The sequence below is a fragment of the Notamacropus eugenii genome, chromosome 4, assembly GCF_028372415.1.
Source record: "Notamacropus eugenii isolate mMacEug1 chromosome 4, mMacEug1.pri_v2, whole genome shotgun sequence".
Classification (NCBI taxonomy): Eukaryota; Metazoa; Chordata; class Mammalia; order Diprotodontia; family Macropodidae; genus Notamacropus; species Notamacropus eugenii.
In genome coordinates, this window is record NC_092875.1 from 37,451,668 (window position 1) to 37,478,723 (window position 27,056).

The 27,056-nt window shown below is 41.4% G+C and overlaps 1 protein-coding gene across 5 annotated transcripts in view; it reads left to right on the forward strand.

The window, feature by feature from the left end:
* The window catches only part of LRRC43 (leucine rich repeat containing 43), a 62,774-nt gene extending 37,056 nt beyond the window's left edge, over window positions 1-25,718 (forward strand). For 2 of the 5 annotated variants that reach the window (XM_072600560.1, XM_072600558.1), the window contains exons 5-12: window positions 617-855; window positions 1,540-1,727; window positions 2,764-2,861; window positions 7,852-7,993; window positions 8,450-8,680; window positions 9,078-9,254; window positions 10,144-10,195; window positions 18,148-25,718. In XM_072600560.1, the coding sequence (XP_072456661.1) occupies window positions 617-855; window positions 1,540-1,727; window positions 2,764-2,861; window positions 7,852-7,993; window positions 8,450-8,680; window positions 9,078-9,254; window positions 10,144-10,195; window positions 18,148-18,275 (1,255 nt within the window). In that variant the 3' untranslated portion in view covers window positions 18,276-25,718. Of the gene's footprint in view, window positions 1-616; window positions 856-1,539; window positions 1,728-2,763; window positions 2,862-7,851; window positions 7,994-8,449; window positions 8,681-9,077; window positions 9,255-10,143; window positions 10,196-17,765; window positions 17,870-18,147 lie in introns of those variants that run through there. The other 3 variants (XR_011965397.1, XM_072600559.1, XM_072600561.1) reach the window with 3 other exon arrangements.
* Window positions 25,719-27,056: the final 1,338 nt, after the last annotated feature.

Sequence of the window (27,056 nt, forward strand, 5' to 3'; positions counted from 1 at the left end):
ATGACATGCTAAGTGCCAACCTAGTGGTACAAAATCACTTGTGCTTGCAAATTAGGCAGGATTTCGTTTAGGCCTTATATGTCCAGTCCTTGCTATAGGATCTGAGCCAAGTAAGTACTAATAGTTACTTGTGCATTGATTGATTGGGGGAGAGGGAGGAACCATAGACCACAGCAGAGAGGACATTAGCTGGAGATGCAGCTGAACCAGGGATGATCCAAGCTGGAGGCATGACCGGGGCTTGGGGCTCACAGTTTTAAGTCCAATCCGATAGGCCTTTATTAAGGGTCTCTTGTGTTTGTGGTACCAAGGGGCACAAAAATGATGAAAAGCAGGGTTTGTCACTGAAGAGTTTGCATTTGATTGGATTAAAGATTCAAAATCGGTGGTTTTAAAAGGTGGCACAGCTTTAATATTGGCTATATGTACGTGCTGAGATCATGGGCACTCCTGTAACTAGAAATTAGAGCTTAGCATGTAGTTAGCAGAATATTGGTTCACAATGAGTTGAGGAAGCACTGCTTGACCGGGTACCAGAATTCCTAGAGAGAGCTTGGTTATAACAGGTCTGCCAGCCTTACTGATTGGATTGACCCTGGACTGTTTCACCTTCTAGGCCTAACCTGGTCTCCCTGGACCTGGGCTACAATGACCTGACTGAGCTGCGCTACATGGTTGCTGGCCTGTGTACCCTGCCCCAGCTGAGGCTGCTGGTGCTGCAAGGAAACCCTCTGGCCCTGGTGCCCCATTACCGTGGCTATACCATTGACTGCCTGCCCCAGCTCTACGTGCTGGATGACATCAGCGTCTCCCCAGAAGAGAGACACCTGTTCCAAGGCATCAGCTGCAAGCTAGGTAAGGTGGATAGAGGAGAGAATGCCAACTGATACTCCTCTTTTTCTCTAAACACTTCACCTGTAATTTAGAAGTGGAGGCAGCTGGTTGGTACAGTAGAGAAGAGGAAGACCTGAGTGCAAATTCAACCTCAGACCGAGGCTATGACTATAGTTAAGTCACTTAACCTCTGTTTGCCTCAGTTTCCCTATCTGTAAATATGAGGATGATAATGGCACCTCCCTTCCAGGGTGCTTGTGAAAAGCAAATGAGATAATACTTAGAAATGCTTTGTAAGCCTGAAGGAGCTTATATTAAAAAATGCTTATCATCACTTTCCACTCTACTGAAAGTCCCCAACGGGATTAGATCTCGTTAAATTGCATCAGTTCTGAGTAATGTCTCCCACTTCCACATCCAGAGGGGGCTCCCAGATTTTATCCCTGTGATCAGATCTGCCATTGAAGGAAGCTTTCTGCGTCACCCCCACTCCAGAAAAATATCCCTTCAAAGGAAAACTTTCCTTGGCGCTTAGTTGATTTTTCACTGACTAAAGATTACCCCCTTGTGGCCAGTGCCACAAACTCCATGTGCTTTCCCAAGGTCGGGGCTCATTGGTAATGGAAGAATTACCCCTTCCCTACCCCTCCCAACCACGTCCATCCCCAGATCTTTGTTGTACTAACTCCCACCTCCCCATTACAGGCTCTGCAAAAGAAGAAGCCCATTTGATAGTGACTGTGAAGAATGTCACAGGTGTTTTGGATTCCTCTCTCTTGGACCCAGAACCAACAACTGAAGGTCCTTATACTGTTTATAGCTACTATGTGACATATAATTTTGTCAAGGAGGAAAAAGACACTGAAAAGGAGTATGCTAATAATATAGAAGAGGTGGGTGAGGGTCCTTCTCTAGAGAGTGGGGAGGTGTAAAAGGGAAGGGAGGAAAATGCTACTTAGGCCCGTCCATCCTGCCTTCCTGAGCTAGTGGATAGAGCACTAGGTGTGGAGTCGGGAAGATGAGTTCAAATCCAGCCTCAGACACTCACTAGCTCTGTGACACTGGGAAAATCCTTTAACCTCTGTTTGCCTTAATCCACTAGAGAAGGAAATGGCAAACCACTCCAGTATCTTTGCCAAGAAAATCCCATGGACAGTTCTCCGGGATCAAGAAGAGTCAGACGTGATGGAACAACAGTTCAGCCCCTTCCCCACCTTCTTCAGATGGGCAACCTGGTGGTCCTTTCTCTAAGAGACCCAAGCACTGCCTTTGCATTAGGTAGAAACCAGAAAAGGGGTTAACATGCATGGGCTCCTCTGATTCACGGCCCCATTTGACACTTCTGTGACAACCAGCCCGGTGGGTGCTAGACTGGCTGGTCCTCAGCTTATCTACTGACTTCCCTAGGAATCAGTCATCCTCTAGGCTATGAATTTCCCATGGAAACCCCTGATGATGTGGGTCAGGTTTTGTACAAACCTTTAGAATTAACCAGACTGTGCCTGTGCCTAAGCCATCCCCAATAAAAGAACTGATTGATGTAAGAGTGCTGGGATCCTGTTCACCTTTAAGTCATTTATTCAACATTGAACTTTGCAATTGTTTATTTAATCCAGGATTTTTGTTGTTATTCAGTGGCTTCAGGTGTGTCCAACTCTTCATGACCTCATTTGGGGTTTTCTTGATAGATGTACTGGAGTGCTTTTGCCATTTCCTTCTTTGCCTTATTTTACAGATGAGGAAACTGAGGCAGAGTTAAGCGACTTGCTCAGGGCCACACAGCTAACAAGTCTCTGAGGCCAGATCCGAACTTGGGAAGAGGGGTCTTCCTGACTTCAGGCCCCGGCTTGGATGTCTCATTTCAATTGCATTGGGTGAAATCTCTCTCCAACAGGGCATGTTAGTCATCTTTGTATGTCTCCCTGGCAGGTTATCAAGCCCAACGAAAGCCCACCACTGTCAACCATGGTTTCCAGGGAGGGCATTAATGAGACTGAAATAGATCCCCGGCTCAAACCAGCCCCTGGGTAAGGACGGAAACTACCAAGCTCACTAGGGTCTGAATAAGCCCAGAATGATGGGAAAAAACTTCCTTATTTTCACTAACCTCTTACTATAATTAGCATTTCCTTCAATTATTGTTGTTTTAAAAGCGCTATTTGGTCTATAGGCTTCACCAAACTCCAAAAGCAATCTTATAAACCTCAATCTTAACCTTCCCCAAGATGCTGCCCAAGATATGGTTTGCAAGGCTGCGCCATGGACCTCAATATCCTAGAGTTGGATTATATTCCTGATTTCCCTTTCCCAGACTCTTCAGCCTCCTTTTCCCAGTATAGTCAAAGCTCTGTTAGCCAGAATAATCTGGGAAGGAGAGAAGGGTGGGTGGTTTGGCACCACCAGAATTATATTTTCTAATTTGTGGAGGATTTTTAACCAGAAAGTCCTTTGGTTGTTGAACATTTTTATCAAGTGTATGAGTCTAATTCTAGGTAGAATAAACTCTGGCTTTTATTTTGTAAATTTGTTTCTGGCATCCACAAAAAAATTCAGATTCATAAACAATAATAATAATGATTATATGAGAAACCACAAACTCCAATTAGTTCCATTTAATCACGGGGATACTGTTCAGTAACAAGGTCTGATTGCTGTCAACCCAGAGATCATCCCCTGTGGCTCTACACACTGTACAAGAGCAGAGGTCACCCTGGAGTAATGCTAAACTCTCTCTGGTCCTCAGAGAGCTGGCTACCTCTGGCCCCATTCCTCAGTAAGGAACGTGATTTCCTTCTCAGTTTAAGGGGGGATTGAAGGGGAAACTGTTAATTCTTAGGGTAAGCACACACACACACACACAAACACACACACACACAAACACACATACACACACACACACACGCAAGCACACACACACACAGACACACAGAAATCTCTTCCCCCTGCATTTCAGTTGAAGTTCTTCACCAAAAAGCAGCATGTTGTCCAGGTGATGCGCCTACTGGCTTGCTCCTTCCTTATTTCCCTTCTTCCATCACTCTCATTAAGCCACTCCTCAGCTGGTAAAGACTACACCAGGCTTTATGTACATTTTATGTCACCACTCCCCTCCTGATACAAAAGGTCTCCATTCTCCCAGGACCTCTTGCTTCTCTGGCTCATTGGCTCCCCCCAGGAGGTACCTGGGAACATCTGTACCTGGCCTTCCCTCAAGGCAAGAACCCAGGCTAAAAAATGAACTCAAAAAGAAGGCAGAGAGAAACAGAAGATTCCCCAGCCCATATGCACTCAGGTTTACAGCCTCACCCAAGGGAGGCTCTAGCTAGGGCCCTGCATGGCCAAGGGTGGTTTTTCCCATCAGTTCTTTCCCCTCAGGTCCCTTCTGTCTGGGCCACGTGGCCTTTTCTCCAGTGGCTCTGGGCCAGCCCTCCTGGGACTGTAGCTGCTTTCCGACTTTGTTTTCTGCCTTAGGCGGGTGAGCTCTCTACACCTACTTTTGCTCTTAAGTCCGGCTCCCTTGTAACTCAGTCTTGGCAGATTTTGAGGCCTTGGGAATTGTCTTCATTCCTATGGAAGTTTTATTTTCCATGTCCAAATGCTGCATCTCCCACCCTTTAAACCAGGGCTCTTTCAGGATACTATAGGAAAACTGCTTTTTTGCCTTGTTCAAAGAAGCTGCGGTATTTTGCACCATACAGATTTATGGTAAGCCCTCTCTTTCTTTACCCGAGCTTCTGGGGGGTAAATCCCAAGTGAACCATCTCCTGGTTCCCCACTGGATCTTAGGGTTCAGGTTTTCTGCTCATTCTCCACCCCTCCCCCCATCGTTTCTCTGTCGTCTGTCAGGGTCCTACCCTCAGGGTAGACAGGGTGATGGACAAATGGCTTTGGAAAGATCTCCCAAAGGAAAGAGCTAAGCATGGTTGCGGCTTGTTCCTAACAGGATGGTTTAGAGAGGATCATGTATAGTACTCCTTGATATTTGCACAGGATTTGCCTAAAGTGGCCCAGACTCTGAGTCACAGGGCGGTGACTTCTTATCTCTATCTCATCTTCAAACTGATAGACTTTAACAGATGTGGTTATAACAAATTCCTTATCTAACTCTGCAGATGGTAGATTGAGGAGCATTGGGACCCTCTGAAGGTAGAGGCAGAATCCCCATGGACAATGATGAACCTGCCTGAACTCATTCCCCACCAATTAACATGCTCCTACTCCATCATTCCTTTCCCCTCCCCATGATTCTGAACCCCTGACTTCCAGACTACCAGTGAGGCATTGGATAGAGCGCTAGACCTGGAGTCAGGAAGACCTGAGTTCAAGTGTAACCTCAGAAACTTCCTAGTTGTGGTAACCCTGGGCAACTCACTTAATTGCTGCCTGTCTCAGTTTCCTTAAATGGGGATAATAATAGCGTCTACCCCCTCCCCAGGGTTGTTGTGAGGATCAAATGAGATGATAATTGTAAAGTGTTTGGCAAAGAGCCTGGAGCATAGTAGACACTTAATATTAAGAATTGTTTCCTTCTCTCCCTCTTTTCTTCCATCTGTCCCTCCTTCACTCCTTCCCTTTCTTTCTTCTCTCCCTCCTTCCCTTCCTTTCTCCTTCCCTCCCTTCTTTCCTTGACCTGCTTCTCTGCTCACCTCAGATACACTCCACACAGAGATGGTCATCCCCACAGATGTACCTCTTGCGTGTTCCTAAACTCTGAAATTACTTTATCAGATCACAATCTGTTGTCATTCCACCTCTTCTTCTGCCTTGTGATCTTAAAACCGGTTCTTGAACGTCACCTCAATCTCCAATGACTTCACCCCCTGATTCTTTCTCAGCACTAGCAATGCTCTTCTACCTTCACTACCTTGACTCCTTGCTGAGCCAGTTCAGCTCTCCACTTCTCTCTCAAGACCCCTTGCTCTCTCACTGATCCTGCCCTGCCAAGGCCCAGAGCTGGATCCCTCCCACTATTGCTCCTACTCATGGCTGTGTTGACTGGGTCCTCTAGAAATGGATGTGACACAATTTCAAGTGGATTGAATTGAGTTGAATTCAACTGGGTTAAACACCTCCCAGTCTTACTCCTTTTACACTTTGCTAATTGAGTCACCATCCCACTCACTATATCCATTTTTCCAAACATTTTCATCCCTCCTCAAACCTACCATGGCTCCCCTTCTCCCTAGTCTCTTAGTCAAGGATCTTGAGTTATATTTTACACACACAAAAAAATGGAGACCATTATCCAAGAAGTCACTCAGATGCCTTCCTCTGCTTTCTCCTTCATCACCATTTTTTCAGGAAAAGTGGCCTTGCTTTCTTTTCTTTCTTTTGAGGCAATTGGGGTTAAGTGACTTGCCTAGGGTCAAACAGCTGGGGCTGGATTTGAACTCACATCTTCCTGACTTCAGAGCTAACTCTTTATCCATTAGAGTTCCATCTAGCTTCCCCAGCCTTCCTTTCTGGGTGTGCAGAGAAACCCCTCTACTTGTGCCTTAGATTCCTTCCATCCCATCTTTTCCAGCAGATCACCTTTTCTATATAATCTGAACTCTCACTAATCTTCAACCTCTGTTTGATGATGGACTGCTTCCCTACTACCTCCAGATATACCCATGTCTTCCTCATGCTTAACCCCCACTCCCTTTATCTGACTGTCCCTATTAGCTATCCTGGATCTCCCTTCCTTTTTGTGACTAACCTCTTGGAGAAGGCTGCCTACATTCAGTTCCTTCCCTTCCTTTCCTATCACTCTCTTGTTAACTCCCTGAAATCTGGTTTCTGACCTCATCATTCAACTACCACAAAAAGATGGAAATGACCAGTTATCTCCTCATCACCAAATCCAAAGGTCCTTTCTCAATCCTCATCCTTCTTGACCTCTCTGCAGCCTCGGACAATATTGGTTACCCTCTTCTGGATACACAGTCTAGGTTTTTGTGACACTATCTCTTCTCTTACTTAAATCTGCCTTCAGTTAAGAGTTTAAAACTACTTATCAAAGCTTACTAAGATATTTCCTTCCTTCCCCGACCCCCTCCCAATACCACTCCGTTCTCTCTTAAAACTACACATTAACAATTAAATATCAGGACAAATTTAGTATGGTGGCCTTTTCTCACCTTAATAAAAAATGTCATTAGTGGTTTTTTTTCTCCCCCCCCCCCCTTTTTTTTACTATCAGTTCTGAAACAATGCCCTGGCCTGGAATCTTGTTGCATCATTCTTACCAAAGATCTAAGTACTTTCTGTGAGGAAACTAGGTAAAAATTTAAGAGGATAAAAAACTAGAAACTTCTGTAACATAGATTTGGATGTTAATCAGACGTAGGACAGGAACATCTTAATCCAAGGTTATTCCTATCTCTACCCTTGAGTGGAATGAATTGTTGAGAAAAAATGGGTTTCCATTTGAAGTGAATAAAGCTGGGTTAATAGTATAGATTCATTAAACAAACAAGAAAGGCTTGGGTCAGAGAGATTTTCAAAAGCCAGAAGGTTTTCTCTCCCTTTGGATTTTCTTTCTTTCTAAGCAGAGATTCTTAGAATTAGAATAATTTAATTAACAAAATTGTCTCTGGCAAGCTTGTTTTCATGCAAAATACAGAATTTTTCTTACATGCTCTGTATAAGTTATATGTTATAGGAAGCTTCTTACTATGCTGTAAAATGATGGTAACCAAGCTCAGTCCCAGAGTAAGTGAGATAAATGCATCTCGAACCTTCCTTAACTCAGAACTGGGGTGTTCAAGTGTGACTAAGTCAGTGTTCTGTCTTGATGAACTTTTTCTCCTTCTCTTTTAATTTTTTTAAGAATAAGGGAAGGGAAAGGAAGAAAGAAATATTTGAAAAAGAAGGTGATGTTAAAATAAAAGATGTCAATACATTTCTTTTTTAGAAAGCTTGTCATCTTCCCCACCCCCTTTCCATTTATTTATTGTTTATAGGCACAGCTGCTCTTTTTGATGGACATAATAATGGTTATTTGAATGTCTTCCTTTGCTCCCTCCCCCAAAGGTCAGTTCTCTTTAACACGCTAAGAAAACCTTGGAGCAATATTATCGACTATGATTATAACATGAAACATACTCTGAAGGATCTGGTGCCACTGAAGGCCTTTCTGTTACTGGGAACCCAAGTTTCGATAGTGGAGGAAAAGGTAATGATCATCTTGGAGGGAAGGGGGGGATGTTCAGATGGGAACACAGGTCTCCTGTCCCTAATCCTGAACTGTGCCTGAGGGTTGCTTGGCCTGGGGCAGGGTGAGGAGTACCTTGGAATGGTCTAGGGGCTTCTTACTAAACTGTTTTCCTTAGTGATGCTCCTAGAGACTGGAGAACCCCTTATTCACCAGGAACAGATGAACTTAAGGGGAACCTTAATAAAAGAATGTGTTCTGTGAAGTTTGCATTGAGTCAAAGGAACCACACTTGAGGACCTAGAGGGCAACATGGGGGCCTTAAGGCCCCATGTTCCCCACCCCTGACTTAAAGGGATTCCTTCCTGCTTACTGTAACACAGTGGCCTACTGAAGGGCTTCTCGAAAGTGGTTTTTGCCATTTAAACACAGGTTGAGATAGGAAATACTCATTAGAGATCCCTCTGATTTCCCTAGATAGTTTCTTGGCAAATTCTTCCTACTCCAGAGGAGAGTCCCCCAACTACCAAGAAAGGAAAAGGCGAAAAAGACAAGAACAAGGAAAAAGAGAAAGATAAGAAGGGAAAAGAGGACAAGGACAAGGAAAAAGAGAAAGACAAGAAGGGAAAAGAGGACAAGGACAAGAAAAAGGGGAAAGGGAAAGAAAAGGAAAAGGAAAAAGAAAAAGAAGAAAAAGAAAAAAAGAAGGTAGGTAGTGATAATGGGTCACATGCTTCTGGCATACAATAATGGGGCAGGGTCAGTGTGTGTCCCCCTGCTTCTCTCTTAGGTAAAATAAATATTAGGTTTCTCTCTTAGGTATAATGACTATTAGCTCTTCATTTCCAATAAATGTGGTTTTTTCTCATCAATTCTCTTATATGTATTTTAAACTCAAATAGATCTATTTTTATCAAAGGCCTTTTCAGAATATTTTCACATAAACTATATGATATAAAATATTTTATTTTTATTGAAGTTAAAGGAATTATTTTCTTAATATGAAACCATCTTTGCTAGATAAAGATGTGTCAGCACATAATCTTCTCCTCCAAACTCTTTCTGAACTCTGCTCAAACCAAATCCTTCTGTTCTCTCTCCATAGAAGGTAAGAAGGAGGGACACACCTAAGGAATTTCGTCAGGATCCCCCCATCCTGCGAGTCTTGGGGAGTCAACTGCTTAACCTGGAGCCCTTGCTATCTGGAGAGACTCTGGTGACCTCTCTGTGCAATTTTGGGACAATCCGGACAGCCGAAACTGACAAAATGACCTATCTAAGGGTACGGCCCCTGACCCTTTGAGATGCCTGTGGCCATCTCACCAATTCATCTTGCTTTCCCCCACATGTTCCTTAGTTGATGATCTACCTTAAAGAGAAGGGTCAAACACAACTGGAAGTAAAAACTGAACTTCTCCCCATCACCATGAAAACACAAGACAATGTTCTTTCCTATCTTACTCTTCCTCCAGTCTGCTTTGGCTTTTATATTTTAACTAAAAGAAGCCCCGCTTACATAGAGGAGAGAGTTGGACAAGCAAAATGAATGGCTCCCCCTCGAAGCTCCCACAACACACATCAATTGTCACTGATCCAAATCTCTTTATTGACCTTAGATGCCAGGTCTCTAAAGCCAAGAGATGCTGAGAAGGAAGAAAAATTGTCATTGGGAACCAGGAGAAAGCCAAGGCCTGAACAATTCACAGACTTACTCAGAATGGCCCCATTCAGAACTCCCTAGAATCATAATCATGGAATGTGAGAACTGGAAGGGACCTTAGGGAAGGTTAAAGATGAAACAGACTTTAGAACATAAGATGTCAGACCATGAAAGATCTAATTCAGGGGATAGCTAGTTGGCATAGTGGATAGAGCTAGCTCTGAAGTTAGGAAGACCTGAGTTCAAATCCAATCTTGCATATTTACTAGCTGTGTGACCCTGGGCAAGTCATGTTACCCCATTGCCTCAGAAATCAAATCCAACCCCTCATTTTGTGGAAAGGAAATTCAACTAGAATAAATCAAATCTTTTCCAAATATATGCTATACTGAGACTCAGAGAGGGAAGTGAAATGATGAATGCTCCACCTAGTAAATGGGAGAGCTAAGGCTAGACCCCAGAGTTTCCACCCTAACCATTCCAAAAAAGATCCCATTTTGCTCTTTTTCAGGACCAAAGGACAAAGGGCAAGAAGGGTGGAAAACAAAAGATGAAGGACAAAGGTAATTGGTTTGGAATAAGAGCAAAGGAATAGGAATCAATGGAGTGTTTGCTATGTGCCAGGTCCTACTGGTAAAGAAATCTAAGAGAAGGTGCATGCCCACAAGAAGCTTACATAATGATTAAGAAACCCACAGAAAATAATGAAGGTCTCTAAATTTATATCCAATACTCCGTTGGAGCTAGAAAGTCACCAGTGTGTATATTCCTTCTGTCGGCTTGAACGTGTGCATCTAGCTCACTCTGGTATCATCCCAAAAGTTGGTGCCTTCCTCACTTTCTCTTGACATTACAAGTGGTTGTTCAGTTATCCCTCACTCTCCCCGTGCAAGCAGTCCATCTTTTTCAGACATATGATGGATCTCTGATGATATCCTTTGCTTTGCTTCTCCTTTATCATTCTTTGTAATCTTTTTCCTGCTCAAGCCACTCACAATTCCATTGGCCTTTGGGTGATCCTCAGTGTAATTTCTTTGAAAATTACAATATTCTATTGCTTATAACCATACAACACCTCCAAAAAAATGTGGACATTAAAAGGATGGGCATTTATTTCAAGGAGAAAGTTGAATCTTTCTTGCTCTTCTCCTCCTGCTCAATTCTGGACCCAACTAACTGTCCATGTTTAGTGTGTGTCTACAATATGAAAATATCCACAAACTTTCTTTCAAGTATGGATTCTCTAACACAGTCAGATGAACTCTCTGGAAGCTCTCTCTACACATTGGACCAATGAATGTGCTCTCTAGGTGTAGAAAATGGGTATTTTTTTTATCCCCTTCATTTCTATTGAGTAGATAGGTCAAACCCTTCAGAGTATTTATGGTTCTAATTGACAAGTCTTTACACAGTCCTGGGGCTTGACATAATCCAGCACAATGTCATCTACAACCAAGAACATCTAGAGAACCACAATCTATATGGAAGCCCTCTTAGATATGAACTCTGGTCCAGTTCTTCTCCTATGACAGTATATACTTTATAGCAAACATATGGCTTCCTATTTTATATTTCATTCAGTTTTAATGATCAGAGAGTCACAATTGCTCTGAGGTAAAAAAAAAAAGGCAGGAGTAAGGACGATGATCTCAAACAAAGCAAAAGCAAAAATAGACCTATACAAGTATAGTTTTACTGTGTTTCCTCCTATAACTCATTTGATATTTCCTTTAAGAATTCAGCTGCTATGCCATTAGGTGCATATATGTTTAGTATTGGTATTACTTCATTGTTTTGGGTACCTTTTAGCAAAATATATTTTCCCTATTTACCTTTTAAAATTAGGTCTATTTTTGCTTTCTCCTTTACTGAAATCATGATTCCTACTTCTGCCCTTTTTACCTCAGCTAAAGTATAATAGATTCTCCTCAGCCTTTTATTTTAACTGTGTTTGTCTTTCTGTTTCAAGTGTGTCTCTTGTCAACAATATGTTGTTGAATTCTGGTTTCTTATCTATTCTACTGTGTGCTTCCATTTTATAGGTGAGTTCAGCCCATTTACATTCACAGTTATGATTCTTAACTGCATTCCCCTCCATCCTATTTTTCGCCTGCTTAACCATGTGCTGCTCTCCCTTTGTACTTCCTATTCCAAACTGTTTAATCTCCTTCCAATGCTTTACTCTAGGACTCTCATTTCATCTATAAGATCCTTTCAAAAATCTCTTGCTTCATCTCTTTCAGGAATTCTAGTCCTTATAGCCAAAGCATACCTTTTTCTGAAGGTCTGTCTGTCTGTGGTCTCTGTGAAGGTACTCTCATTTTCTTGAGCTACAAAATTTCTTTATCATTGGTATCTTCTTCTGTTTATTTGTATTTTCAACCTTATATTCTAAATTGAAAGTTTATGTCAGGTCCAGGGTTCACCTGCTTCAGCACTCTTGGATGGGACTGGTTGCCACCTTCCCCCTGCCCTTTTTTCAGTCATTAGGTCTGAATTCTGCCACATTCTCACCCCCATTTTTGGTATCTTTTCCTCCTTAGAGATACCTTGAAACATTCTCTCAACACCCTTAAAATGATGTGATCTCCAGCATATGTCTCCTCTGTATATACTTGGTCTAATTTGACTGCTTTCCCCCTCTTTGCTTTTGTCAGTGTCATTTTCACTTTATAACAATATCCAGGACTGTGGTAACAGGGAAAGGAAAGGAATAAACATTCATATAACTCCAGGCACTGTATGCTAAGCAGTTTCCAAATGTCTTATTTGAGCTTCACTTCAACCCTGGGAGGTAAGTGCCATTTTACAGAGGAGGAAATCAGAGGTGAAGTGACTTGCCCACAGTGTAAGTGTCTGAGGCAGAGTTTGAACTTGGGTCTTCTTGACTTCATTCCTGGTGCTCTATCCATTGCACCACCTAGAACTCTAAATATTAGAGGGAAAGTAACTCTGTTATCCTGGAGGCTGAAAAGAGTTGGTTATCAAAATCTTTGCAGATCTTTTGCTAAGACCAAACTCAGAGGATTTCTAGCATATTAACACCTGCCAGGTTTTACTCTGCCCTTGCATAACTGTCAAAAGACTGCAGCAGGACAGTGAGGCATTGGAGCAGGACCTTTGTGAAGTAGGGTTTTTTGTTGTTTTTGTTTTACTGGACCTTGTTTACTATTTCTTGATGTAGGGAGCTCTTGTTCAGGAAACGCCCTCTATTCATGCCACATCCAGTCTTAGAGAGTTGTCCGGTCTACTTAGAGGTTAAGTCAGTTGTCCATGGTCATGCAACTAGCATGTGTCAAAACTGTGCCTTGAATCAGGGCTTCCCAGTTCTAGTCAGTTCTCTATCTACTTTATAGAGGACATCTGTTTTAAATGGGTAGAAAACTAAGTGGACCTCACCTCTAAAGCTTACCACTTTTGTGGTCTTGGATTGATCTCTCTAGTCTTGTGTTTCCTTATCTACAAAATGAGAATATCAGATTAGATCAGAATTCAGGATCCCAAAATCCTGAGTGCAGGCCAGAACCAGATTAAAATGTATTGGGAAATGTTGAATAAAATAGATGAAGATACAATACAACATAGATGATGTAAATCTGTGGTTTTCTAAGTCAACATGTGGCCTGAGGGGTTCTGTTTCTATTTGAGTTTGACACCAGCAGACTAGATAAGGTTCCTTTCAGCTCTGTAACCAGCATCCCAAGTCTTTTCCTTATCTTCCTCTGCCATAGAGATCTGATAGTACCTGCTACATAGTGCCAACATTGAGAGCTACTGGTTCCTCAAGCCTAAGTTCAGGGTGTCTTAAAGCCAAGACATGCAGATTCTAGCCTCCTTTAGTTCTCCTGTCTAATGTGTTGTAGTCCATATGCATCCTAATCTTCCCAGTTGTTTACATTACCCAATGACAAGGTTGGTATTTGAATTGAGTCTTGAAGGAAGCTGGACATTCTAAGTGATAGAGGTGAGGGGGCGGAGACAAGATGGCGGAGTAGAAAGACAAAAAAAAAATGCAGGCTCTCCCTACATAGTCCATAAAATACCTGTAGAGAGGGATTCTCAACAAATTTTGGAGCAGCAGAAGTGGAGAACAACAGAATGGAGGAGATTTCCAGCCCAGGGTGAACTGAAAGGCCCACAGGAAAGGTTGGTTGCACCAGACACAGAGCGGAGCGTGGAGCCCAGCCCAGCTTTGGCCGCGCGGCTCGAGAACAGCCCTCTTGGGGTCAGAATCTCCAGTCACAGCAGCAGCAGCAGCAGCAGGTTCAAAGATCCCTCAACACACAGGTGCCAAAGGTCAGTGACCAGGTTTTTTTCAGCAGGCCAGGAAGGGAGAAGGGCCTTCCCACAGCTGCAGAGGCCACATTGGGCAGGCAGAAGTGGATCTCAAGGCAGCCCCTATAGCAGCCAGAGACCATTGCTGGATCGTAAAAACCCCTGGGGGCACTGAGGGAGCTGGTCTTTGTCTTGCACTGAATGGTGGCCCTGCCCCCACAGCTTGACTGAATCCCACCCCACCCCCAGTGCTAGCTTGGTGGAACTGGAGGTCAGATGCCTGTGGAGAGGAATCTCTGCTAAGATTTATGGCACAAAAATCCTTCCCTGCACCAGTACATGCTTGATTGTGCCACCTTGGAGGAACTGAGATCTTACAGGTCCCTAGAGTATACCCTACTCTTGACAAAGGACCCAAAATTCAAGTAACTGGTTGAGAAAATGCCCAAAAAAGGGAAAAAAAATAAGACCATAGAAGGTTACTTTCTTGGTGAACAGATATCTCTTCCCCTCCTTTCAGATGAGGAAGAACAATGCTTACCATCAGGGAAAGACATAAAAGTCAAGGCTTCTGTATTCCAAACATCCAAAATAAATATTCGATGGTGTCAGGCCATGGAAGAGCTCAAAAAGGATTTTGAAAATCAAGTAAGAGAGGTGGAGGAAAAACTGGGAAGAGAAATGAGAGAGATGCAAGAAAAGCATGAAAAGTGGGTCAACACCTTGCTAAAGGAGACCCCAAAAAATGCTGAAGAAAATACCTTTAAAAATAGGCTAACTCAATTGGCAAAAGAGGTTCAAAAAGCCAATGAGGAGAAGAATGCTTTCAAAAGCAGAATTAGACAAATGGAAAAGGAGGTTCAAAAGCTCACTGAAGAAAATAGTTCTTTAAAAATTAGAATGGAACAGATGGAGGCTACTGATTTTATGAGAAACCAAGAAATCACAAAACAAAACCAAAAGAATGAAAAAATGGAAGATAATGTGAAATATCTCATTGGAAAAACAACTGACCTGGAAAATAGATCCAGAAGAGACAATTTAAAAATTATGGGACTACCTGAAAGCCATGATCAAAAAAAAGAGCCTAGACATCATCTTTCATGAAATTATCAAGGAAAACTGCCCTGATATTCTAGAACCAGGGGGCAAAATAAATATTGAAAGAATCCACCGATCACCACGTGAAAAAGATCCAAAAAGAGAAACTCCTAGGAACATTGTGGCCAAATTCCAGAGTTCCCAGGTCAAGGAAAAAATATTGCAAGCAGCTAGAAAGAAACAATTCAAGTATTGTGGAAATACAATCATGTTAACACAAGATCTGGCAGCTTCTACATTAAGGGATCGAAGGGCATGGAATAGGATATTCCAGAGGGCAAAAGAAGTAGGACTAAAACCAAGAATCACCTACCCAGCAAAATTGAGTATAATACTTCAGGGGAAAAAATGGTCTTTCAATGAAATAGAGGACTTTCAAGCATTCTTGATGAAAAGGCCAGAGCTGAAAAGAAAATTTGACCTTCAAACACAAGAATCAAGAGAAGCATGAAAAGAAAAACAGCAAAGAGAAACCATAAGGGACTTACTAAAGTTGAACTGTTTACATTCCTACATGGAAAGACAATATTTGAGCTTGAAACTTTTTTCAGTATCTGGGTAGTTGGTGGGATTACACACATACACATACATACACACACACACACACACACACAGCGCAGGGTGAATTGAATAGGATGGGATCTTAGCTTTAAAAAAAAAATGAAATTAAGTGATAGAGGTGAGGATGAAGGTGTAGGGAATAACCAAGGCATGGACGCTGAAATGGAAGATGGCACATCATAGATGGCGCATTGATATAGAAGAACCATTGGGTATAGAGAGAGGAGGAAAGTATGAGGCTGGAAAGGAGAACGAGGCCAGGTTTTAAGGAGTTTTAAATGCCAAACAGCTTATTCTTGAGGGAAGATAAATATTAGTATGTTATGAAGGTAGAAATGACATTTGACATGTTTTGTGTCAGTGAGAGTGAGGAGTTGAGGATGACACCATGTTCTAAACTTGCATGATTGGGAGTATAGTAGTTAACTCTTTAGGAATGTGCAGATTTGGAATAGAGGTGGACTTTTTTGGAGAAAACATAATGAATTCTTTCTTCCTTTATTATTTTTCAACACTCACAATGATAAGAGTTTGAGCTTTTTTTTCTCTCCTTCCCAGTCTCCACCCTCGCCAAGAAGGCAAGAAATCTGATATAGGCTATACACAATCATATTAAACATGTTTCTAACTTAATGAATTTTGCTTTAGACATGTTGAGGTTGAGATTTCTATAGAACATCTTGTTTGAAATGTCTTATAGAAAGCTGGTAATGTGAGATTAGAGTTCAGGAGAGAGACTAAGGCTGGATATATAAATCTGGGAATCACCTAAATAAATTATTAATTAAATTGTGTTCCAGAGACTATGACATAACAAGGAACAGTTAAAGGTAATGAGTATGTTTATCCTAGAGAAGAGAAGATTTAAGAGAGACAAGATATTTGTTTTTGAGTATCTGAAAGGATATCATATGAAGGATGATTGGACTAGTTCTTTGCCCCAAACAGTAGAACTTGGCACAATGGATAGAAGTTTCAGAGGTAACATTTTTTTTACTTAAAATATGAAAAAACTTCTTAGCAGTGAGTTATTCCAAGAGGAATGGCCATCCTCAGGGGAGTTAGAGTATTTCTTGTCACTTATCACTTATCCTTCAAGTGAAGGTTGGAGGATAACTTGTATAAGTTGTATAAGACATTCTTTTTCTTGGGTACTCTCTTATCTCTAGGTTCAGGACATGTCTCCCTTCTAGTTCTCCTACTCCCTATGTGATCACTCCTTCTCAGTCTCCTGGATCTTCATCCAAGTCATGCTTACCAACTGTGGACATCCCACAGGACCCTGGCCAGGGCCCTTTTCTCTTCTCCCTCTAGACTACTTTGCTTGATGATCTCAGCAGCAGCTGGGAATTAAGTTGATTTCTCTTTGCTGATAATTTCCAGATTATTTATCCAGCCCAAATCTCTCTCCTGACCTCTGGTCTGGTATCTCATGCTGCTGATTGAATATCTTGAAGTGATTGTCCTATGGAGGTCTTAAACTCAACACATCCACAATGGAACTCATTCTTGTTCCCCCCTCTTTCTAACTTCCCACTATCCCTCCCACTCACCCAGACTCACAACCCATGTGTCATCAACTTCTCCCTCTTTCTCCACCCTATATCCAATCTGTTGCTGAGTTCTGCCAATTCTACCTTCACAATATCTTTATCTGCCCTCTCTGATATAGGTGCTCATCACCTGCTGCCTGCACTATTGCAGTAGCCTACTGGCTGGCCTCTGTGTCACAAATCTCTCCCCACTACAGTCCATGCTCCACCCAAATGTTAACCTTCTTAAAGTACACCCTGATAAAGTCACCCCCTCTCCCTATCCAGTAAACTCCAGTATAATCCAGCCCCTTCCTTCCTTTCCAATTTGCTCATATCCACATCCTCTACAGTCCAGGGATGCTGGTCTCTTTGCCATACCTTCCACATGACCTCCATCTCTGGGCTGAATTCTCACCGGCTGTCCCCCATCCCTGGAATGTTCTCCTTCTCCATCTCTGCCTTCTAGATTCCCTGGTTTCCTTCAAGGCCCAGCTAAAATGATGCCTTCTACAAGAAGTGTTTCCCAGGATCCTTAAAATGGTTTCCCTCCAAGATTAGTACATATCTTGGATGTATATAGTGTTTGCATGTTGTTTTCCTTCATTAGATTGTGAGCCCCTTGAGGTCAGGGGCTGTCTTTTACCTCCCTTTGTATCCCCAGTACTTAGCAGAGTGCCTGGTGCTTGGTAGATGCTTGATAAATGCCTGTTGACTGATTGACTGACTGATATTTGGAGAAGGACCAATGCAAACCTCAGAAAGGTAGGGATGAACCCTGCACTTAATGTCCCTTGCATTATTAGCAACCAACTATCCTTGAATTTTTTGAAATCCTTAACTTGGTCATGTCCTTGGGCTATACATCCACTTGGGTTAATGGTTTTCACTAATTTCCTCCCCATTGGGGAAAGACCAAATGGACTTTTTGGAACAAGAAGATATGATGCCCATTTCCCTAGATGTGTTTAGAGGGTGAGTTCCAGAGACAGTGGGAGGGAATGACCACTTGATTTACAACTGATGTGCTTATCTTTTGTTCTCAGATAAAAAGAAAGAGAGTATGTTGTTTGAAGAACCTGATTACCAGCCAGACCCCCTGACAGTGGATGTTCAGATCCAGCTATGTCACTACGCATCCCTTGCAGAAGCACTGCTGGTGCCCCCCTTGTGATCCTCTGCCCCGTCCTTTATGCCTCTTGGACTCAGTTGGCAAAGAGGTTTGGTTATAAAGGGTTGTTTTGCTTATAGTAACTGTTTCAAATGAATTCTTTCTTTCCCTGCCTTACCCTGGTTTTGGAAGTAATCAAGGTTAAGTAACTTGCCTAGGGTCACACACTTAGTAAAGTGTCTGAGGCTGGATTTGAACTCAGCTCCTCCTGACTCCAGAGCCAGTGCTCTATCCACTGTGCTACCTACCTGTCCTGCAAATGTATTCTTTCAAGGGAATTGCTGCCCCACCCCCACCCCACTATTACTATCTCCTATAAGCCAGGCATGAGTCATGTGAGACTAGTGAGGGAGGGCTAGTGTGCCAGAGCTGTTGGGCACAACTCATCAAGGGAGAAGGGAGGCTAGTGTAAGCATAAGTAAAGTGGGATTTTTTTTCTGGAGTTCAGTTTCCCAGGCTCATTGAAAACATCTAAAGGATAATTCACAGTTGTGGTGAGTCACATGAGTTGTGATGCCTTCTGGCTCTGAGCCTATTAGTTGAATATATACGTGTGTGTGTGTGTGTGTGTGTGTGTGTGTGTGTGTGTGTGTGTGTGTGTGTGTGTGTACTGGGAAGTTGGTATTTTGCTTTGGGGCTTTGCTCGTTAGAAGGACCTTTTGATTCCCTGGATGGGACTCTTGAGTTGCCATTTGTTAAGAGCCCTTCTAACTGCTCAAATGTTGGCGCTCTTCTGGTCTGGTATACGTAGGTGTTTGTATTACTTTGCTCAGACAGTTGGAGCCCTGTCTGTTGAATCTCTGTGCTAATTTCTCTGCTTCTATTTTCCATACTCACTTCTTTCTGCTCATCTGTAATTAAAGTGAGATTGTTGACCCCTTTAAAGTTGTCTTTCCTTTAGAAAAGCAGATCAAAGAACCTGTGCCAGCAGCTATCCTGGGTCTGTTGGGTGCTTGCTGCCACAGCTGGTTGCCACCTAACCACTCCTGGCTAAGGAAGGTTCCTAGTCTGCTGATTTCCCCTCAGTTAAGTGGATTGAAGAATTGGCTTATTTCTCTGTACTTTGTAGTTTGACCCAACGTATTTATTATCACTTCAGCTGTAAGGGAGGATGCATTTCAAACACAAACATAGTTGCATAGGGACATCAAGAAGTTTTCTGGCCAAATTATGCAGGGCTAAATCCTTTTTATACTTTTAGGAGAAACAAACAAACAAAAATTCACATGAAGGCAGCAGATGAGGCAAACAAAGGAATCCAAAGGTGCCATGCAGACCATAGTCATGGAGTCTTGATTGGAAGAGTTTGGGAACGAGTAACATCTTAACAGGTTATATTGATTATTCCAAATCGAGCAGGTGATTTTTTCATTTTTCTGCCTAGAAACAGCAAAGTTTCCCGTGGGAAAGCTCTTTCCCATAGTCCTTCAGGACATCAGTAGCTCATCTACCCTTAGTCCTTTGCAGTAATGCCAAATTTCTCAGAGCTCTGAAGTCTTGAGTCCATATTCACAGCCTTCCATGTTTCTAGAGCCAAAAATAAAAAATTAATAGCCTTGAGTTGTTAGAGAGGATGAGTACCACAGACCTCATTTCTTTGGAAAGTGATTTTTGCTTGGCAGAAGGCATAAGAGAGGCACCAGTGATGAAGCAGCATCTTGAAGACTAGGACAATGACAAGTCACAGGCACAGAGAGGCCTCCATTGACCCACCCTCCAGGCTTAGCCAGTTACCCATCGCTGAAACCATCCCCCTCGTCATTTCTTAGAGCACAACAGTACTCCATCACAATCATGTATCATAACTTGTTCAGCCATCCCCCAAATAATGTGCGTCCTCTCAATTTCCAATTCTTGGCCTCCACAAAAAGACCTGCTATAATTATTTTTGTAAATATGGGTCCTTTTCCTTCTTCTTTGATCTCTTTGGGATACAGACGTAGTAGTGTTATTGCTGGGTCAGAGGGTATGCACGGTTTGAACCTTTGGATGTACTTCCAAATTGTTCTCTAGAATGGTTGAACTAGTTCACAACTCTACTAACAATACATTAGGGTCCCAATTTTTCCGCATTCCCTCCAGCATTTGTCATTTACCTTTTTCATCAAGTTAGCCAATCTGATCGGTGTGAGGTAGTATCTCAGAGTAGTTTTGATGTGTATTTCTCTAATCGGTAGTGGTTGAGAGCATTTTTTCATGTAACTGTTGAAAACTTTGATTTCTTCTAAAAACTGTCTGTTGGTATCTCTTGTCATGTATCAATTGGGGAATGGTTTGTATTTTTTTTATAAATTTGGCTTCCCTACATGTTTGAGAAACAAGGTCTTTATCAGAGGAAATTGCTATAAAATTCCCCGCCTCGGTTTCTTGTTTTCTTCTAATTTTGTTCACATTAGTTTAGCTCATTCAAAACCTTTTTTAATGTCATGTTCTCAAAATGATCCATTTCACTTTCTGTGATCCTCTCTGTCTCTTGTTTGGCCATAAACTCTTCCCTTCACTCAACTTTCAAAGACATCTTTCTAAAGCTCAGATCTGACTGTGTTCACTCCTCCTCTTTCCTCCCTCCACAGCCCATTCAATAAACTAATCTGCCATCTTGTGGGTCATATGACCTGCAAATCTCACTGATGGCTTTTTTTTTTCAGTTGCATGTGATTTTATTACTTTGGCAAATAAAAATTTACATATTCAGAGCAAAGGTTATTCATACTTCCAACTGGGTGGGAGAATGTTCTTGATCCTGTAACCCTAGATTAATCCTTCAATTTAGTTTTCATTTTAAATCAAACAGGATGTAGAATCCTATTCACTTCTGTTTCTCTGAACATGCTCATGAGTGATTAAGTTTTCTTGATCAAGGAATAAAGATTCTCAGAATAATTGGCAGATTATTGGCAAGACCCTGGTAGTTCAGGATTCTCAAATTTTGTTGCCAGTTACAAAGTGCATTCATTGTCCACAATAGGAAATCTTTCATGATCTACCAATCTATGAGGGAGTCAGGCCCTTCTTGGCCAGTCTATAGATCTGCTCCTTCCTATGAATTTCAGCCATGGGAGGGAGGTTGAACAGAGTGGCCTGAGCTTTCATGTGGCCCATGATGGCAATGGTTTCTCAGTAGAAGGGAGTAAGTGGTACACTCCACTGATGAACTTTCACATGGATCCAGTCAAAGGTTGGATGGGACAGCAGGATCCTTCTGATTCTTTGGCAAGATAAGTTGCATCTTTTTATGGAAGAATTTGACACATTTCTGACAAAATGTTATATCTGTGGGGTAAATACCAGTGAGGACTTGAGGATGTAACCAAAATTTCCAACTTAAATGACTGGGATAATGATTCATTGAGAAGAAGGAAGAGTTTTGGGGAAAGACAGTAAGTTCTGTTTTGGATATGTTGAGTTGAAGATGCTTATAAGATATGAAGTTCAAGATTTACAACAGGCCATTGGTGATGCAGGCCTGGAGCTCAGTAGAGAAACTAGTGCTAGAGATCTAGGAACTATTTGCATAGACATAATTTAATCTATGAGACCTGATGAGATCACCAAGCAAGATAGTATAGATAGTATGGAGATTCTCCTTGTTTTCATTTGCAATGGTATTATTGACCTCCTTTTTCTTCCAATTCTCTCCCCTAGCAAATAAAAATTCCCTCCATTTTAACAAGGAAACAATCAGATAAAATGAATAAACATATTCCTATGTCTGAAAATGTAAGTCTCATCCTATACCTCTTGAGTCCTCCCACCTCCCCGTCAAGAGGTGGGAAGCATAAATCATTCTTCATCCTCTGGATTGGTCATTGTATTTATCAGAATTCTTAAGTCTTTCCAGATTGTTTTTTTTATAATATTGTAGCCATGTGAGCAACCAAAAAGTGAACTAGACATTTTTGCCAATCTCACAGACCTCCCCGAAACAGAAATTTTGGACCAAAGATAGAACAATTTCAGCTGTTGGCACAATAAGAATCTGAAACAAGGGTAAAAAAATCCCAATAACCCCCAAACTCAAGAACTAACACTCACTGACCCTGAGCTCTCTCAGTATCCCTCCCTCATCTCCCATGCTACTGGCAGCAATACCACATTAACAGACCCAAGGACACAATAAAGGCTTATTTCAAAACCCACCTTTACATCCCCTCTCCCCTTTTGGGTGCCATAGAGAGCCCATTTCTAGGTTGTGGAAGTTTTCTTAGGCTTTGATGGCCAGCAAGGTCACAGTGCTTCAGGAGCAAAAGCCTGCCTGCACCTGTAACATGGAAGTACCAATGCTGCAAAGCTCTGATCTGCTGATAGCTCTGAATTGTCAGTGCTGGGCCAAAGAAATAAGGAGTAGAAGTGGGATAGGCCATCAGGACAGAACACTACACATGTGGGGAGTTGTGTAACACTACACCAAGCCCGAGGGAAGAACACAGGATCCAGCCGGGGTCAGTTCTGACCATTCAAGAGTCAGTTGGGACAGAGACCTAGGCTGGTGAACTGTGAAGTGTTCAGTGTGGGAAGAGGAGACTGAGACATTTTGAGACCCAGCCCACAAAAACTACAATAAGAGGGAAAGGAGGGAGTCAGAAAGTAAGAAAATAAGGAAAATAAGAGAATAGGGGAGGGGAAAACTGAAAGTACTAAAGATTTCAAGAAGTAATCTCAAAGGGCTTGAATATAAACATAAATTAACAGGAAAAACAATGATAATAGAAGGAAATGATCTCTAGATCTAATAAATTAATTAATGTGAGTAAGTACTATAGAATGAAAGAAAATAATCCAACATTTAATGAGACAGAGGACTTGTGGAAGTTGAGGAGAACATGGAATCACAATGTGCTACTCCTGAGTGTTTTAAGAGTTTAAAAAAAATATGAAAGTAGAATTTATGTCTTGCACAGTAAAAAAAAATAATTAGCAGAGTAAAAAAACTTGAATTTTCAATGGCAAGCCTCACTAAAGAAACAAAAGAGAGAAGACTCGATTGGGAGGGCAAATACACAAAAGTAAAAAACAATCTAGAAGATGAGAAGTAAAAAAAACTTTTAAATGCTCACTATGCAAATGAAATATATAGATCTTGAAGATAAGATGTGTAGAGGCAAACTAAAAATCATAGGTATCCCAGAACATGACAGGACAATTTTTAAAAAATATAAGCAAATGACTTTTTGTAAGTATAATTCATGCAATTACATGTAAAAACAATATTTAATGTTAATCTAAAAAAATTTTTAATGCCAAATTTTTTCTCTCTTTTATTCACCTTCACCCTTCCTTGAGAGGGCAAACAATATGATACAGATTATACATGTGAAGTCATGCAAAACATTCCTATATGACTCATATTGCAAAAGAAAACACAAACCAGGGGACAGGGCCAAGATGGCAGAGTAGAAGGATGGTCCTGCTAGTAGCTCTCCCCACAAAGCCCATAAAATACCTGTGAAAAATGACTCTAAACAAATTCTAGAGCAGCAGAAGCCACAAAATGACAGAGTGAAAGAGATTTCCAGCCCAAGGCATCCTGGAAGACTGACAGGAAAGGTCTATTGCACCAGGCTCAGAGCTAAGTGCAGCCCATGGAGCACAGCACAGCCTTGGTCGCGCATTACGGCAGGACTGGAGCAGGCTTCAGGGCATGGAATCCCAGGTAGCAGCTGTAGTTCTCAGATTCCTCAACCTACAAATGCCAGAGACAGCTTCAAAGGTCAAGGAGAAAGCTCTTTCACCTGGGTGACAAAGGAGCAGGGTCCTCCCCTAGCCCTGGCCCCAGGTGGCTACAGTGTCCATTTTTGGAGCCCTCGGTCTAAAGACCCTGGGGGAACCAAGAGGCTGATCTTAATTTCAGCCCAAAGTGGCAGCCCTGGTGTGAGGAGGAGCACTGGTGTGGTGAAGCTGGAGGCAGTTGTGGAGAGGGAACCCTATTTGCAGATCCTGGGCAGAAAAGCTTGTGGTTGCTCCCAGTCCAGAGCACAGGCCTGGAGAGAAGTAAACTGCTCTCCCTTGATTGTACCACTTTGGAGGAACTGAGAACTTACAGATCCCTAGAGTATACACTCCACTTGACAAAGGACTCAAAAGTGAAGTAATTGGCTGGGAAAATCCCTTAAAAAGGGGAAAAAATAAGACTACAGAAGGTTACCTTTTTGGTGAACAGGTATTTTCCTCCATCCTTTTGGATGAGGAAAAACAAAGCATATCATTAGAGGAAGACATCAAAGTCAAGGCTTCTTCATCCAAAACCTCCAAAATAAAATTGCAATGGTCTCAGGCCATGGAAAAGATCAAAAGAGATTTTGAAAATCAAGTAAGAGAGGTGGAGGAGAAATTAGGAAGAGAAATAAGAGTAATGCAAGAAAATCATGAAAAGCAAGTCAACAGCTTGCTAAAGGAGATCCAAAAAAATGCTGAAGAAAATAACACCTTTAAAAATAGATTAACCCAAATGGCAAAAAGGTCCAAAAAACCAATGAGGAGAAAAATGCTTTAAAAAGCAGAATTGGCCAAATGGAAGAGGAGATTCAAAAGCTCACTGAAGAAAATAGTTCTTTAAAAATTAGAATGGAGCAGATGGAAGCTCATGACTTTATGAGAAACCAAAAAATTACAAAACAAAATCAAAAGAATGAGAAAATTGAAGACAATGTGAAATAACTCGTTAGAAAAACTGACCTGGAAAATAGATCCAGAAGAGACAATTTAAAAATTATGGGGCTACCTGAAAGCCATAATGAAAAAAAAAAAAGCCTAGACATTATCTTTCATAAAATTATCAAGGAAAACTGCCCTGATATTCTAGAACCAGAGGGTAAAATAAATATTGAAAGAATCCACTGATCACCTCCTGAAAGAGATCCAAAAAGAGAAACTCCTAGGAATATTGTAGCCAGATTCCAGAGTTCCAAGGTCAAGGAGAAAATATTGCAAGCAGCCAGAAAGAAACAATTTGAGTATTGTGGAAATACAATCAGGATAACACAAGATCTAGCAGTTTCTACATTAAGGGACTGAAGGACTTGGAATATGATATTCCAGAAGTCAAAGGAACTAGGATTAAAACCAAGAATCACCTACTCAGCAAAACTGAGTATAATACTTCAGAGGAAAAAAATGATCATTCAGTGAAATAGAGGACTTTCAAACATTCTTGATGAGAGGATCAGAGCTCAATAGAAAACTTGACTTTCAAACACAAGAATCAAGAGAAGTGTGAAAAGGTAAACAGAAAAGAGAAATCATAAGGGACTTACTAAAGTTGAACTGTTTACATTCCTACATGGAAAGATAATATTTGTAACTCTCGAGATTTTTCTCAGTATTTGAGTAGTTGGAGGGATTATATACGCATAGACAGAGAGCACAGGGTGAGTTGAATAGGAAGGGATCATATCCAAAAATAAAATAAAATTAAGAGGTGAGAAAGAAATATATTGGGAGGAAAAATGGAGAAATGGAATGGGGCACATTATCTCTCATAAAAGAGTCAAGAAAAAGCTTTTTGAATGGAGGAGAAAATGGGAGAGGTGAGGGAAAAAATGAAACTTACTCTCATCACATTTGGCTTAAGGAGGGAATAACATGCACACTTAATTTGGTATGAAAATCTTTTACTCTACAGGAAAGTAGGGGAGAAGGGGATAAATGGGCTGTGGGGAGGATGATAGAAGGGAGGGCAAATGGGAGGAGGGAGTAATTAGAAGTAAACACTTTTGGGGAGGGTCAAGGACAAAAGAGAGAATAGAATAAATGGGGGACAGGATAGGATGGAGGGAAATATAGTTAGTCTTTCACAACATGACTATTATGGAAGACTTATGCATAGCTACACATGTATAGCCTTCACAATGGGGATGTGTGGGGAGGTAGGAAGAGAGAGAAGTTGAAACTCAAAGGTTTAGGAATGAATATTGAGAATTGTTTTTGCATGCAACTGGGAAATAAGAAATACAGGTAAAGGGGTATAGAAATCTATCTTGCCCTATAAGAAAAAAAATGGGAATAATGGAAGGTAGGGGTATGATAGAAGAGAGGGCAGATTGGGGAAAGGGATAATCAGAATGCACAGTGTCTTGGGGTGGGGGAAGGGGAGAGATGGGGAGGAAATTTGGAACTCAAAATCTCATGGAAATGAATGTTGAAAACTAAAAATAAATAATTTTTTTTAAAAAAAAGAAAACACAAACAAAAAAAAGAAGAAAAATAAAGTTTAACAAAAAGTACACTTTGATCTGCATTCAGACTCCAGTTCTTTCTCTGGAAGCATACAGCATTTTTCATCTTAAGTCTTTTTAGAACTATGTTGGATCTTTGCATTGCTGTCAATAACTTAAGTCATTCATAGTTGACTGTCATACAATATTGCTGTTACTGTGTACACTCTTCTCCTCGTTCTGCTCACTTCACTTTGAACCAGTTCATATAAGTTTCTCCAGGTTTTTCTAAAACCATCTAGTTCATCATTTAGCACAAGAGTATTCCATCATAATCATATACAACAACTTGTTTAGCCATCAAGAAAAAAAAATCTCAACACCATAATGAAGGAAATAACAACTGCCTAGAACTTCTGAACATAAGAAATTAAATTCCAGTTGAAAGAATTCACAAAGTTGTCTTCGGGGTGGAGGAGGGAAGGTGGGTAACAGCAAAAAACAAAACTGCAAACTCCAAAAAACATAGTGTTTATACCTGTTGACCTGAAAACTTGGTTAAAGAAAAGGCAACAGGCTGAATGTATACATTTTATGATTTAATTAATTAATTCCCTATTAAAGAAAATGG